General features: G+C 50.2%; 3 protein-coding genes across 3 annotated transcripts; 1 reads left to right on the forward strand and 2 right to left on the reverse strand.

The window, feature by feature from the left end:
* Positions 1-116: 116 nt before the first annotated feature.
* Positions 117-2,318, reverse strand: C8Q69DRAFT_113412 (hypothetical protein). The gene has a single exon (XM_028625140.1). It carries the CDS (start codon positions 2,000-2,002, stop codon positions 515-517), a length of 1,488 nt encoding a protein of 495 aa, XP_028481621.1. The 5' UTR covers positions 2,003-2,318; the 3' UTR covers positions 117-514.
* A 579-nt stretch (positions 2,319-2,897) lies between these two features.
* Positions 2,898-4,235, forward strand: C8Q69DRAFT_448060 (hypothetical protein; the record flags this gene model as incomplete). Its single annotated transcript, XM_028629266.1, has 2 exons — positions 2,898-2,947; positions 3,038-4,235. 2 exons carry the CDS (start codon positions 2,898-2,900, stop codon positions 4,233-4,235), a joined length of 1,248 nt encoding a protein of 415 aa, XP_028481622.1.
* A 201-nt stretch (positions 4,236-4,436) lies between these two features.
* Positions 4,437-13,146, reverse strand: C8Q69DRAFT_515332 (putative polyketide synthase; the record flags this gene model as incomplete). The annotated part of the gene is made up of 7 exons (XM_028633363.1): positions 4,437-6,007; positions 6,098-10,875; positions 10,929-12,040; positions 12,107-12,437; positions 12,506-12,563; positions 12,651-12,737; positions 12,853-13,146. 7 exons carry the CDS (start codon positions 13,144-13,146, stop codon positions 4,712-4,714), a joined length of 7,956 nt encoding a protein of 2,651 aa, XP_028481623.1. The 3' UTR covers positions 4,437-4,711.
* Positions 13,147-13,300: the final 154 nt, after the last annotated feature.

Raw genomic sequence — 13,300 nt, forward strand, 5'->3', positions numbered from 1 at the left:
TATGTATGCCTTTTCGGTTATAACCTTATCTGGTAACTTCCGAGGAGAGTAATACAGGACAATTTGTCTCGATATCACCGGAAACCCCCGCTCGGAGGAAACGATAGAAATACATTCGTGGAGCATCAGATTCTGTATAAGCCGCATGTAGTGTCAGGTAAAAATCCTTTTTCTTTGTTTCTATGTTTCTTTCATGTTTTTCCGAGGAGGGCAGCGGGAGGGTGAGAGTTATGTTCGCACTCGTCTAGTCTAAACTTGTTATTGGTGTATGGGTGCTAGCTATGGAAAGTCCTCACTGAGCTTCTGTAACAACCTGCCCCTTGATACTCTTTTTACAGAATTAGGGATATCTGCAATCTAACATTGTTGGTTGCGTGACTGCAGCCCTATTCATTCCAGTTAGTACCGTAAGTATCGCCTGCTTTAAGATTGACAACTAGAGACCAGTTTCTTTATCAGATAGTTCAACAGCCCCAGCAAGCAAACCGCAGAGCAAGATGCAGCCACAATGAAATCATGCGAGGAGAAAAGCATATGGTCCGAAGCCCTCGCCTTCTAGTAAAAATGGCCATTCATCCTCGAACAGACTCACAATGAACTCGATGCCACCGCTTCTCTTCCGTGGCAGTATGTAACAGGCCGGTACTTTGAAACGGTTGCGCATACTCATTAATGGACGAGAACCTTCCGCTCGACCACCGTTGCCGAAGAACTTATCACCGAACGACGAGGCCTCGTCACCAGGAACCATCAGCATTGATGACATCAACCAGTTGCCCTCAAGAGTTGCATAGCGTGGTCGCTGGATGTGATTATAATCGTGCATCTCTCGTAGTAGCATATAACCGTCCATCATGGTGGTGTGATCGATCTTCGCAGCGCTTGTACGAATGGCCTGCGCTACTGCGGCGATGCTTCCTTCCAATGTACCTTCAACAAAGACACAAAGCGGCAGCGTAGGTCGATGATGGTAGATAAGGTTGCCAACATACGTTGGTGGCACCGACATGGTCTGCGAAAAGTCTGGCCGAGCATCGACCGGCACCTGGATTTCAAAAGGTGCATTAGGATCGACATCACGCCCTTGTGCCGCTATTGCTGCTGCCCGAGCTTTGATGAGACCGCGCCAAATACAGGCCATGAGAACGTCGTTCCCTGAGACGTCGACTGTGCATATTTTCCGAAGTGATGCAAAAGCCACCGGTGACATGTAGAACAACTTCGAGGTCATGACTCGCTCGTGTTGAACGGCGTTAGACGACCTTTGCCCGTTCTGACCAGGATGAGACAGCTTTTCTGCATTTGGAGGATCGAGTCCAATCGCATACCAAGGCTCTGGGCCAACATCCTGAGCGGAATGACCTGTTCTTTCCTTCTTCCAGACACTATCAAGTAGGGTTCTGTCCCAGCTCTCGGGTGGAAGCGTGAGGGCAGGATCGCCAGAAACTGAGGCCAATTTTCTACATTGGTCTGCCCATAGCTTGTAGAAGATTGCCATACCTGTCGCGTCACACGCCGCATGGAGCACAGACACACACAGGAGACAGGCACCTGGCATGAAATTTGCTTGAGCCGCCACGATCTCGGCTCCGGCGTCGAGATCTACCCCTCGATACGTCACCCAAATCAAGTCTTCATCAGCGAAAGCATCCAGAGGAAAGCCTCTTGCCTTGAGGTCAGCATAAGTAGAAGACGTCGTCTGCTTGAGCTCATTGTAACGAAGCTGATAAGGGGGCGGTGCATCAGCAGTAATTGGGGCGTAACGGATTTCGAGCCGTCCAGGACGCCAACCAGGGGTATCCGGGGCCTGATGGTACAGCTTTCCATTCAGCCAGGGCACTTGCAGGAAGGTGCGCCGCAGTCCTTCTTGTAGACGTGCAAATACTGCTTCCCAACTGACACCGGACTTGATACTGAAGTAAACGGAGCCTGGAGGGTACACTGGTGGAGACAAGTGGTCTAGTGGACCAAGAGGAAGGTGTTGGATAGGTGTTGAGCTCATGTTCACCGTCCCGTCCCTTTTCAACTTCAATGAAAAAATTCTTAAGCACTCGAGACTGACGGAAAGATAGGGAACCTAGGAGTTGACGAGGATCGCAAGAGTCTCGCCATTTGCCTGGGTCAAATTTTACCACTCCTGACAGGTCAGGACTCTGAGCATCTGGTTATTATACTCATCTTATCTTAAGTGCATTTTGCTTGATTGTATATACATAGAGCGAAGGAAGTTTGAGTCTTCGGAACTTACCAAGACGGGGCAAGACCGTGTTGCACGATATACCAAACCGCCATACTTACAGTGTGGATGATAGACTGTGTATTACATATTATGTCCTAGTCTAACTTAGCTTTCTTCCACAACAGTAGCTGCAGGGCATGGGTTGCAATGAGGGGCTATCCCGAGATAACACTCTAGTCCATCATTCCCAGATCATACTTACAAGGGCATAAACATATCCGAATATGGTAAATCAGCTTGGCACCATATTTAAACGTCTTCGAATTGGCCTGAAATGTAGTACCCGTCAGTTGGGGTTCGGGCGTACTAGGGAGCAGACGTACTTCACGTAATCTCCGTCGGGACAAAGTACACTGACAAGTCTGCTACAGGTTCTATCGAATAAGAATCATACGCATAGGTAAGCGCTAACTGTACTGCTTTACAGCGTCACGGAAGATATACCATTCAATAACGTGTATAGCTTGTCTCAATTGTTAAAGAATCGGTAATATATCAGCTTCATGCCTCTGACCTCGCCATATCTTCAGCAATCTGCATCAAAAAGAACACTCAGAACTGACGCACGAGAAGGAAATGGTCATGTTTGGTGTTTTGCGATGGGACCAGACAACCAGAAATCACAGTCACGTTGAGCTTTCCAGTGAGAAAGGAAACGATGCTCGCGGTTATGTTCTCATGGCATGTGATCGGTGCCGCGCGCGAAAGGTATGTAATTATCCAATATACTGGTGCTTGATGGGACGCCCTGCCGTGATGGTATTTTTATGACTCTGATTCATACAACCGGGCTGACAGATCACCAATTCTACAGCTCAAATGCAACGGAAACAAGAACGGTTGCGAAAGGTGCCAATCTATGTCCCCACAAAGCATCTGCACCTACACAAGGACCAGCCGGACTACAGCAGATCGGAAAAGGTCGTACCTGCAATCTATGCCACTGACACCAGAAGAGCGCTGCTTTCCAGAGGAAAAACGATCAAGAAATCTTCAGAAATCGATAGGAAATGATATCGATGATATCGCGGCTCATCGCGGGCTTGACTCCCCCAACTCATCACCATTTACAACCGCCGGTGTCGAGAACACACCACACCCGGAGTCCTCTTCTCTTTTCTCGGAACTTTCGTGGGAAACAGTGCTCGATGATTTTCTTGGGTCAGACGAATCAGACCAGATCTCGGCGAGCCCATTACAGCATGGACTGGTTGCAGAAAGGGGCTTTCCGTACGCGGCGGAATCTCATACCCTCAATCTTCCGTTGACTGCAAACGTAGTCTGGCACTGCGATGCAGGAATTACTATTCATGACTCCCAGACCCAAGATCAGATGATACCTGAAGGCGACGGAGGTTCTAGAAACACAGATCTTACTGACAGCCAAGCGATAATAGATGCGGACAGCAAGACCCATTGCAGCTGTCTCGACACTATGGTGCGGCTGCTGGAAGACGTGGATGTAAATACGAACTATGACAGAGAGCGGTTTGAGTTCGATACGAGTCTCATGTGCATGGCTCAGGGAACTAAGACATGTTCTGGGTTGCTGACGTGCGCCCACTGCAACGCGTGCGTTGACCACGCTATGCTCGTTGCAAGCATTGCGCAACAGCTTGGTACCTTGGCCAAAAAACTCTCAGATAGGCTGGTCCAAACATATCCTTCGGAAGGGACACTGGACCAGCAACGACACTGCTGTAATCTCCTCCGGACTTCAAAGCCACTCTCTGTTGATGGAAAGGAGAGGCAACGGGAAGACGCTATGATGCCGGAGCACATGGGGATTTCTCTGGGGCGGTACAAAATCGAGTCGCCTCAGGTCAATTTTCGTCTTGTATCTGAACTGCTGTTCCTGTACCTGATGGAATTCCAAACTCTGCTGGCAACCATGAAAGCACGCATCGCGCCAGAACGAGGGGCCTGGCGGTTGGTCGACCAAGCTGAGAATATGATCGCAAAGCGTCGCCGGATAGTCGAGCAATTGAAAATATGAGCAATTCCCAGCCTCGCAATGTCAAAAGATTCAAAAACAATAGACCCTTTACTTGGTTTATCCCTAGTAAGGTTGTTAGTTCGGAGCTTTGAATGCCTAACTCATCCGCCCAAGCTAAATTGAGCGAGCAATTTTCTCAGAGATAGAACGTTTACACGGAGCAATATATTAGGTACTCGGTGGGAGCCTGGAGGAGCCTTAACTTTGTTTTTTTAAGTGCTTATATGAAAGACGCTAAGCTCTAGGACTTCAACCGGTTTTTGGCTGTATATATATATATATAGCGTGTAACGGCCCTCTTTAGATCTGATAATAAAGGCTCGAACCTCGTTCATCTGCTTGTCTGAGAAACCGAGTCATACATATGAGATTTCCCGAGTATGTCTGGAATTGCTCGGAAAAATGACTGCAAGTGATAAATCCACTACCAACGACGAAGTTGTTCAAAATCTAAACCGAAACTCTTCACCTTTCTCTCAACTGGAAACTTCCCCATTAACATCTGCTTTCTCTGGCTCTCCATTCGAGACATTCTCCTCCTCCGGGACTCCATTGATAACATTCTCTGATTCTCCATTGGTAGCCGCTAATTTCGAAGCACAGAACTCGCTCTTGGTCGCTAGCAGGGAACCAAACTCAACGAGGGACGCGCTTTGAAGGATTTCAAAGACAGAAACCTTCGCGCGAATAGTGCTGCTTAGCCAATTTCGCAATTCCACTGCAACAAGGGAGTCGACACCATAGCGTGCCAGGGGCAGGCTAACGTCAATCTCTTGTGCTGATATGTTAAAGATTACTGCAAGCTTGGCCGCAAGAGCATCCACGAGATGAGCTGCAGCTTCCTCTAAGGTGATGCCCGGGCTGGATAGAGCGCGGACCAGCGCAGCCGTGGCCTCTCCTTCACCAGAATCGGATGCTGAGCTCCTGGTCCGTGAGCGCGAGTTCGCCAGCTGAAGAGTGCCAAGACGCCGATCCTTCACCATGGCACTCTCCCACATCGCGGGCATCTGCTCTGTAATGCCAATGATCACTTGGCTACTGGCAGGTGACGCCGCTCGCAATGGCTCACGAATAGCGGCCTCGACAAGGCGTAGCACCTGAGGGACCTCCATACAGTATAGATGCAGCTTCTCAAAACGCTTACGAATGTGATCGTCACCACGATTCTCTTGATCTGCGACGTATCCCACAGTACGGACGACTCCCAAATCCAGCGTGACAGCGGGCTGACCTTTTCGCGTGCGGTACCTCGCCAATGCGTCCTGGAAGGCATTCCCAGCTGCGTAGTTAGACTGGGATGTGTGACCTAACACGCCGAGTAAGGACGACAGCATGATGAAGAAGTCCAGATTGGGCAGGTGCTTGTGCAAGTTGATGCTGCCCACAGTCTTGGGCCGCACAACATGGACCCATTGATCATACTGCATGCGTTCGAGAACAGTGTCATCCAGGACCATGGCACCATTCACGACGCCCCGAATAGGCGGCATGCCCGCATCAGAGCACTCGGCAAGAAATTTAAGAAAGCTCTTCTCGTCGGCGACATCACAGTCGCGAATCACAACATTACAACCACACCTCTCACCCTCGTCCCGGAGTCGCTGAGCAGCTGGATGCGAAGTTGCATTTCGGGACGTCAGTAACACATTTCTAGCACCGGTCTTTGTGATAATCCATTCAGCGATTGCACTGCCAACCCCGGTCAACCCACCGACAACGAGATAAGTGGCGTCGATACGTCTTAATGAAATTGGACGGGGTCGTGAGGTGACCTGTTTGTGCAAAACGTTAGCAATCATGGTCGGTATATGACTTGGACGTAGCAGCGGGCCAAAGACAAATGGGTGTTGGCGCAGATTTACCTTGACAAGGTCTCCAGCGCGGGGAACCAGGATCAGTTTGCCCATATGTGTGCCTCCTTGCATTTGACGCATACCCTTTTCGATCTCTGAGATGGAGAACGGCGTGATGGGACTGACTGGCTTATGGCCGGTCTTTACCTGTCGCTCGTTACAGATGCGGACGCTCTCTGTGAGGGCCGCGAGATTCAATGGTCCATTAAATTCATGAAGTTGAAGAAGATCAACACCCGCATACATTGCGCAGCGTCGAAACGGGGTCATTTCGAGGTGTCTACCCGCCTCAAGGTCCATCTTTCCGACTTCGATGAATCGGCCGAATCTGGCAATGCAATCCCATGTCGCTTTTAACATGGCTCCTGATAGCGAATTGACCACAACATCGACTCCCTTGCCATTGGTTGCAGCCATGATTGCTGGTGCGAAGCTTGTGTCTCTGCTTGAGAGAATCATGTCCGGGTGTATACCATATTCCTTCATCAGAAGATCTCGTTTAGCTCTGGAACTGCAGGTAGCAAAAACCTCGGCGCCGACATGCTGTGCCAACACTACGCAGGCCTGGCCAAAGCCTCCAGCGGCTGCGTGGACCAGCACCGACTCGCCCTTTTGCAGCCTCGCGATATGGTAAAGAGAGTGATAGGCTGTTGCATAGGCGGTCGGGATTGACGCTGCATCTTCGAAAGACATATCGTCGGGTAACTTGGCCACGCTTGTCCAGTAGGTGCGCGAAATACTCGCATATCGACCTAGGCTCAAACTTACAACCCTGTCACCGATCTGAAGACCGCTCTTCTCGGTGTTGGGACCTAGTCGAGTCACAACGCCAGAGCATTCATGTCCTATAACGGTCTCGTCTAACTGACCCAGCGCAACAAGGACGTCGCGGAAGTTCAAGCCGTACGCCTTTGCCTCAATCTCAACCATACCGTCAGGAACGTCGGATTCCGCCAAATCTGGCATCTCAGTGAAATGTAGATCACTCAAAAGACCCGTGCTAGAGGTCTCCCAGACCAGCGGGCGACCAGGTTGGTGGAATGGTTGGAGCTCGGGCTCAGGATCAATTTGCTTGGCGCTGGCTATCCGACTCTGAGACTTGTCCATGAAAAGTCTTGGTACATGCAGCATCGAATCCTTGACAGAATATTCACATTCAATACTGTCATCAGCCGTCTGATTCTCGATCCCGGCGTTGAAGCTCTGTACGAGGACATGGATGACGTGGGGAATATTGTCACTCGCCCATGCCTTACCGTTATGCTCGAAGTCCAGGTGGACATAGCGCTTGCTTCGATCTTCCACTCTCAAAGTCCTTAGGAGACCTTGACTCAGTGCAGATGATGGATTCGTGGCATCCATTAGGCCCCCACAGCTCAACCATAGAACCCCTCGGCTGTTGACGAGGAGATTCTGCAATCTTGCGAAGGCAGCTTCGTCTATTCCATCCACGAACGGATTGTTCATCTCTGCAGTAAATATACAGATCTTATCTTGCCAATGATTGGGTTGATCTATATCTAGGCTCTCAATCGAGGGAGAGATCTTCGTGAACGCATGGATCTGATCGACAAATTGTGATAACCATTCCTGAGGGGGACGGTCTTTGGAATATACGATGGAAAGTGGACCCATCAACGAGAACTGTTCTGTCGTGCTCGTAGCAGTGGACAGGATTGTGCTCGACGATTGAAATTCCTTCTCCTGATAGTCGGGTATCTCAAAATCGACACCGCTGAAACCTGTCTTGCGGAGCACCCGGTCCCAGACGTCGAGCGCTGCGTTAGGACTCGTCTTGCGATCTGGTTCCTCTCCTAGCCACCAGCCAGGAAGGGTACCGAAGGACATCTGTGTATCAAGACGGTCTTGCGTGGATTCAATGAGCAGCAGCTTCCCACCCGGCTTGAGCAGTTTCCGAACGTTTGATAATGTCTTGGACAGATTTTTGGTGGCGTGGAGCACCAGGGCCGCTACTATCAAGTCATAATGGCCGGCTTTGAAGCCCTGCTCGACAGGGTCGTCCTCAATGTTCAACTGCTTGAAATCCATCATTCCTTGCCAGGCCGCAAACGTCTCACGTGCAGCTTGAAAAAACCCTTGCGAGATATCAGTAAAGGTATAGTGACCGAGCAGGGATCCTCCAAACCCATCCTTAACGCCTCTGGAGCCAAATGCTTCCAGCACCATCTTTGTTGCAGCTCCAGTACCTGCCCCGACCTCCAGGACGTTCGCTCCTGGCTGCTTCACGGCATATCGCTCCATCAGGGCTCTCACGTGCGTGCCGACACGTGCGACAACTACGCTATGGTCCCTATAGTACTGGTTCAACAACCCTCCCTGCATCATCAGCTCGAGCGGAGTGACCTCGCCCCTTACGATAGCTGCCAGCTTGGCGCCGACTCTTACGAGCAGTTGGTCGGTTGGTGACCCAACTGCAAGCTCGTCCGCAAGCATCTGCTTGATGCCTCGTGTCGCTTTGGACCATGTTTCACTGCCAGTCCGCAATTCACCGCATTTGCCAGATTCCACAATCTTTTTCATCCAATCATAAAACAATTTGTGGTGCCATTTCCAGGAGTCTTGATTGGGAGGCCCAGCCGCTTCGAGCTCACAGACAGCATCGTTGATGAAATTATACGATGCTCGAACACGCTTTCTCTCTTGTTCAGCCTCATCTTCGGCCAATGGGATCATCAAAGACTTTCGGAAATCTTCTGGAACGTGGTGTAATATGTCCTGCTCCCAACAGAGCTTGGAACATATTCCCGACGGCTCTGCATTATCCCCTGCGTCATTCCAGTCACGAGGGACGGCCTGGCAGAAGAAATCTTGCATTTCGAAGACTGAGTCTGATTCATTAGCATCGTCACCTTCTTTGTCATTCACAACCTTGACATTCGAGACAATGCCCCGTTTGTCGAGACTGATCAGCTCTGTGAAGGATTGCAGCTTGTCACCACCATTTCGACCAAGGTTTACTGGTACGAACATGGTGCGAATCGACCGGGGAAGGACCATTGAGCCTGCCGTTTGATCTTTAGGTAAGCTACTGTACGTTGTCTGGAAGATAGAATCGAGCGTCGTTGGATGCAGGACATAGTGATTGGCTTTGCTGATTGGTGATGCGATGTCTGCAACCCGAAACTTGGTAAAGGCTTTGTTTCCTGCCGCATGACTGTCCTCCAAATTCCGGAAGGTGTCTCCATGGTTTATACCCATCTTGTTAAGACTGTCAAATAGCGATGCAATGTCGACGTCGGTCACTTCGGATGTTTCGAATTTTAGATAGGAGTCTCGGTTTGGTGGTTTTGATTCCCTTGTTGTAGCAACCTTGACTTGAGTTCCTGTCTCGGCCATGACAAATCCCTTACAGTTGTCTACCCAGAGATCGCCAGCTCCCAGAGAACAGACATCGAATTCATACCATCCTGAGCGCTCGAGATCCGTATCCCTACAACGACGCAAGAAGATCTGTACCTCCACTCCGACCATAGACTCTTGGATCACTAGCGCGTTCGTGATATTAACATCACGCAATCGGTAACCCCAGATTGTCTCCTCCGATTCATCGGTCAGGAGACGTATGGCCTCAATGGCCATGGCGACATAGCCAGCACCGGGTAGCACAACTTTTCCGTCGACCTTGTGGTCTCCGAGCCACCCCATTTCTGACAGGCGCAAGAAGTTTCTCCATGTGGGCGCGCTGCTGGTGGCGGTGGCTAGAGGACTGCCGAGCAGTTCATGTGGTAAGAACTTTCTGTGCCGTAGTTCTTTACTTATCCTCGGCTCATTCCAATATTTGACTGTATGATTCCAGGGATATGATGGAAGACCAGTGAGAAATGTGGGCTTTTCGTGGCCCAGCGGGAAATTCACCGGTTTCAGGTTCAGCGGATAACCTCGATGCAGTAGCTCGCACACGAGCTCTTGCATGGTTTCAACCGCATCGATCGGCCTTTTAAGACAAGAGAAATATGGAAGTTCGACGCTTGGTTCTCTGACTTTGAGGATTTCTCTTATCGGACCTGACAAGGTGCTGTGTGCTCCAATCTCAATAAGCAGATCCACATCCGGAGTACCACCTATTGAGTTCGAATCAAAGCACATACTTTCCAAAGCCTGATGGAAAAGTACAGGCTTTGTAAGATTATCAACCCAATGGGAAGGAGACCTCAAGATGTCGATTGATGTGATGCGCTCACCGGTCACCGGTGATGAGAACACGACATTTCTTTTCCTCTGGCTATCCGTATCCGTCGAGGAAAGAATAGTCTCTAGTTCTCGAGTGTAGTCCTCGGCCATATGCAGCATATGATGAGAGTGGTATGCCATTGGTACGTTTAGTTTCCTGTTGAAGACGCCGTCTTTTTCTAGCCGAGAATGGACCTCAGCAAGGGCTTCGGTATCACCTGAGAGCGTGACACTATTCGGACTGTTGACACAAGCCACAACTACGCGACCGCCTGCATCATTAACTGGAAGGTACGCCTTGACATTTTCAGGTCCCAAACCAACGGTAAGCATCCCTCCGTCAAGGGTGGAGCGCTTTTGGTGCATTCGGGCAAGTTCACCGCGATAGTAGACAACGCCAAGAGCTTCTTTGAAAGATAATGCCCCAATTGCATAAGCAGCTGCAATCTCGCCGCTGGAATGGCTAGTCACGGCCGAAGGAGTGATACCCCATGACTCAAGAAGGTCCACGAGACAAAGCTGGACAGCAACTGTCATGGGCTGAGAGAGATTGACCTCGGATACTCGAGTTGAAAGTTCGTCGCGCATCAATTCAGCTTCGAGCATGTCAGTTCAATACAAAAATAAACTATCATGAACGTTGACATACCACAGAGTGACCACGTTGCGCCATATTCATTCTTTAGAATCTTGTCGGCCTCGCAGATCCGCGATTCAACCAGAGGATAATCCCGGATGAGTTCCCTTGCCATGGCGTACCATTGCGCTCCCTGGCCATTGAAAACAAAGCCAAGACGTCGTACTGGTCGTCTAGTCGAATGATATGGTCTGATCGACGGCGATTCTAGGCGCTCACAAAGCTGTTGCAGGTCTTTGGCAGGGACAGAGATCACCCAGGGAAGTAGTGATCGCCGCTCTGCCAGCGTGTATATGAGGTTTTCCGAGAGAATAGAGTTGGTTTTGTCATTGTCCTCCTTGATCAACTCACGGATGTGTGAAGCAAGTCGTTTCGCCATCATTTTGGCCGCCACTGAATCTTTGGCGCTGAGGATGTAGACGCGAGATCGGTTCAGGATCTGTTGATGCCCATCTTCGAACTTTTCTCTCTCACAATCCATTGCCGGAGCCCGCTCCATGATGATGTGTGCGTTGGTTCCGCCATAGCCAAAATTGTTGATTGAAGCTCGGAAAGGTTTATCCTCTGGCCAAGGTGTCAAAGCTGTCGAGACCTGCAGATTCCATTCGTCCAGATGGATGTTTTGGTGTGTTGTCTCGTAATTCAGATTGGGAGGAATCAATCCATACTTCAGAGCGAAGCCGGTCTTGATAACTGACGCGATACCGCTGACGGGTTCTGTATGGCCAATATTCGTCTTGACGGAACCGACAAGAAGGGGGCCAGAGTTCTGAACTTTGCGTCTCTGCCCAAAAGTTCTAGCCAAGGCTTCGGCCTCGATAGGGTCTCCAGCAGCGGTGCCGGTCATGTGGGCTTCAACGTATCCCGTTTCGGCGAGATCAAGACCAGCACGCTTATAGCAGTCCCGAATCAGCTTGATTTGGGCCTCCAGTGACGGAGACGATATTGTGGGTGTATTTCCATCTTGATTCACACCGGTTTCTCGAATGATTGCGTGTACGTGATCGCCATCTCGCAACGCTGCACTCAACGGCTTCAGGATGAGCGCTGCAACGCCCTCACCACGTCCAAATCCCTGAGCTCGAGCGTCCCAAGCAAAGCATCTTCCATCAGGGCCGAGAACACTACCCGGGAATGTCAGCCATCATCTTCGAAAGTCAACGTGGGAGAGTTCGGAGAAGTTCAAATACCCCATGGTGGACATTCCAATGAACGAATCCTGATTCAAAAGCAAGTTTGAACCACCAATAATCGAGGTGTCTGACTCTCCGGACCAGATGCTTCGACAACCTTGATGAAGTGCCACCAGACCTGCTGAGCACCCGGTATCGAGCGGCATGCTTGGCCCGCGTAAGTCGTAGAAGTGGGAAATTCGATTTGCAAGCATAGCTGTGCCAGTTCCGAAGGCAGTCTGTGAGACAAGCTCAGGGTCTCTTGCCAGTATTTCATGGTAATCCTTGCTGAAACAGCCTGTGAATACCGAAGTATTCGAGCCAGCAATCTTCTGGAGTGGAATACCAGCTGTGGGTGACGATGTTTTGGTTAGCGTTTGCCATGTCAAGCACTTAAATGAAAAGCACGAAACGAACCGTCATCCATTGATTCATAGACGACCTCAAGGAGGAGCCGGAGTTGAGGGTCCATCACCTGACAGATCACGACGAGTTAACATGCCATGTCCAATGCAAACAAGTTCGTCAGAAGAAGAAGAGATGGAAAGGAAACCGGACTCACCCTCGCGATATTTTCTGACACTTGAAAGAACCCGGCATCAAACAGGGAAATATCCTCATCGAGGAAATAAGCACCCTTCACGTGAGTCTGTTGTGTCTATCATTAGCCATGCAAAGGGCAATCTCTACCTGTAGCGTCTCCATCGAAGAGGAACAGTAGTTTCCTTGTGATGAGCCTCAGATCTGACAAGGTTGAGTTTTACCTTGCCCGCTCTCTGGGGATCCGGATGATACCAAGCGTCGGCATCAAAGCGCCGCGACGGAATGGGTGACCACGCATCTTTCCCAGCAGTACACAATTCCCAAAGCTTGGATGGGTTGGTAGCCCCTCCAGCAAAGCGGCAGGCCATGCCAACGATGGCGATGGGGGTCTGCGCTGACGATGCCGTGCCATTGCTCTCCAATGTATCGTTGACTTGCTCATCTCCATTTGCCGTAGAATATCCAGTGACACCATCTGGTGTCAAATGGCTGTTTACCAGAGCTTCGACGACCATGTTGCATAACCACGGCTTGCGTAAGTATTGGTTGCCAAGACCCTGACCTGGACCGGACTAGAGACTCTTGTTGCTCTTCATGAATCCTTCTGACAGGAAGACGACTCTTATAATACCATAGCCTCCATTTCTGAGCTTTCGGATATTGCTAACT

This window comes from Paecilomyces variotii, assembly GCF_004022145.1.
Source record: "Paecilomyces variotii strain CBS 101075 chromosome Unknown C8Q69scaffold_15, whole genome shotgun sequence".
NCBI lineage: Eukaryota > Fungi > Ascomycota > Eurotiomycetes > Eurotiales > Thermoascaceae > Paecilomyces > Paecilomyces variotii.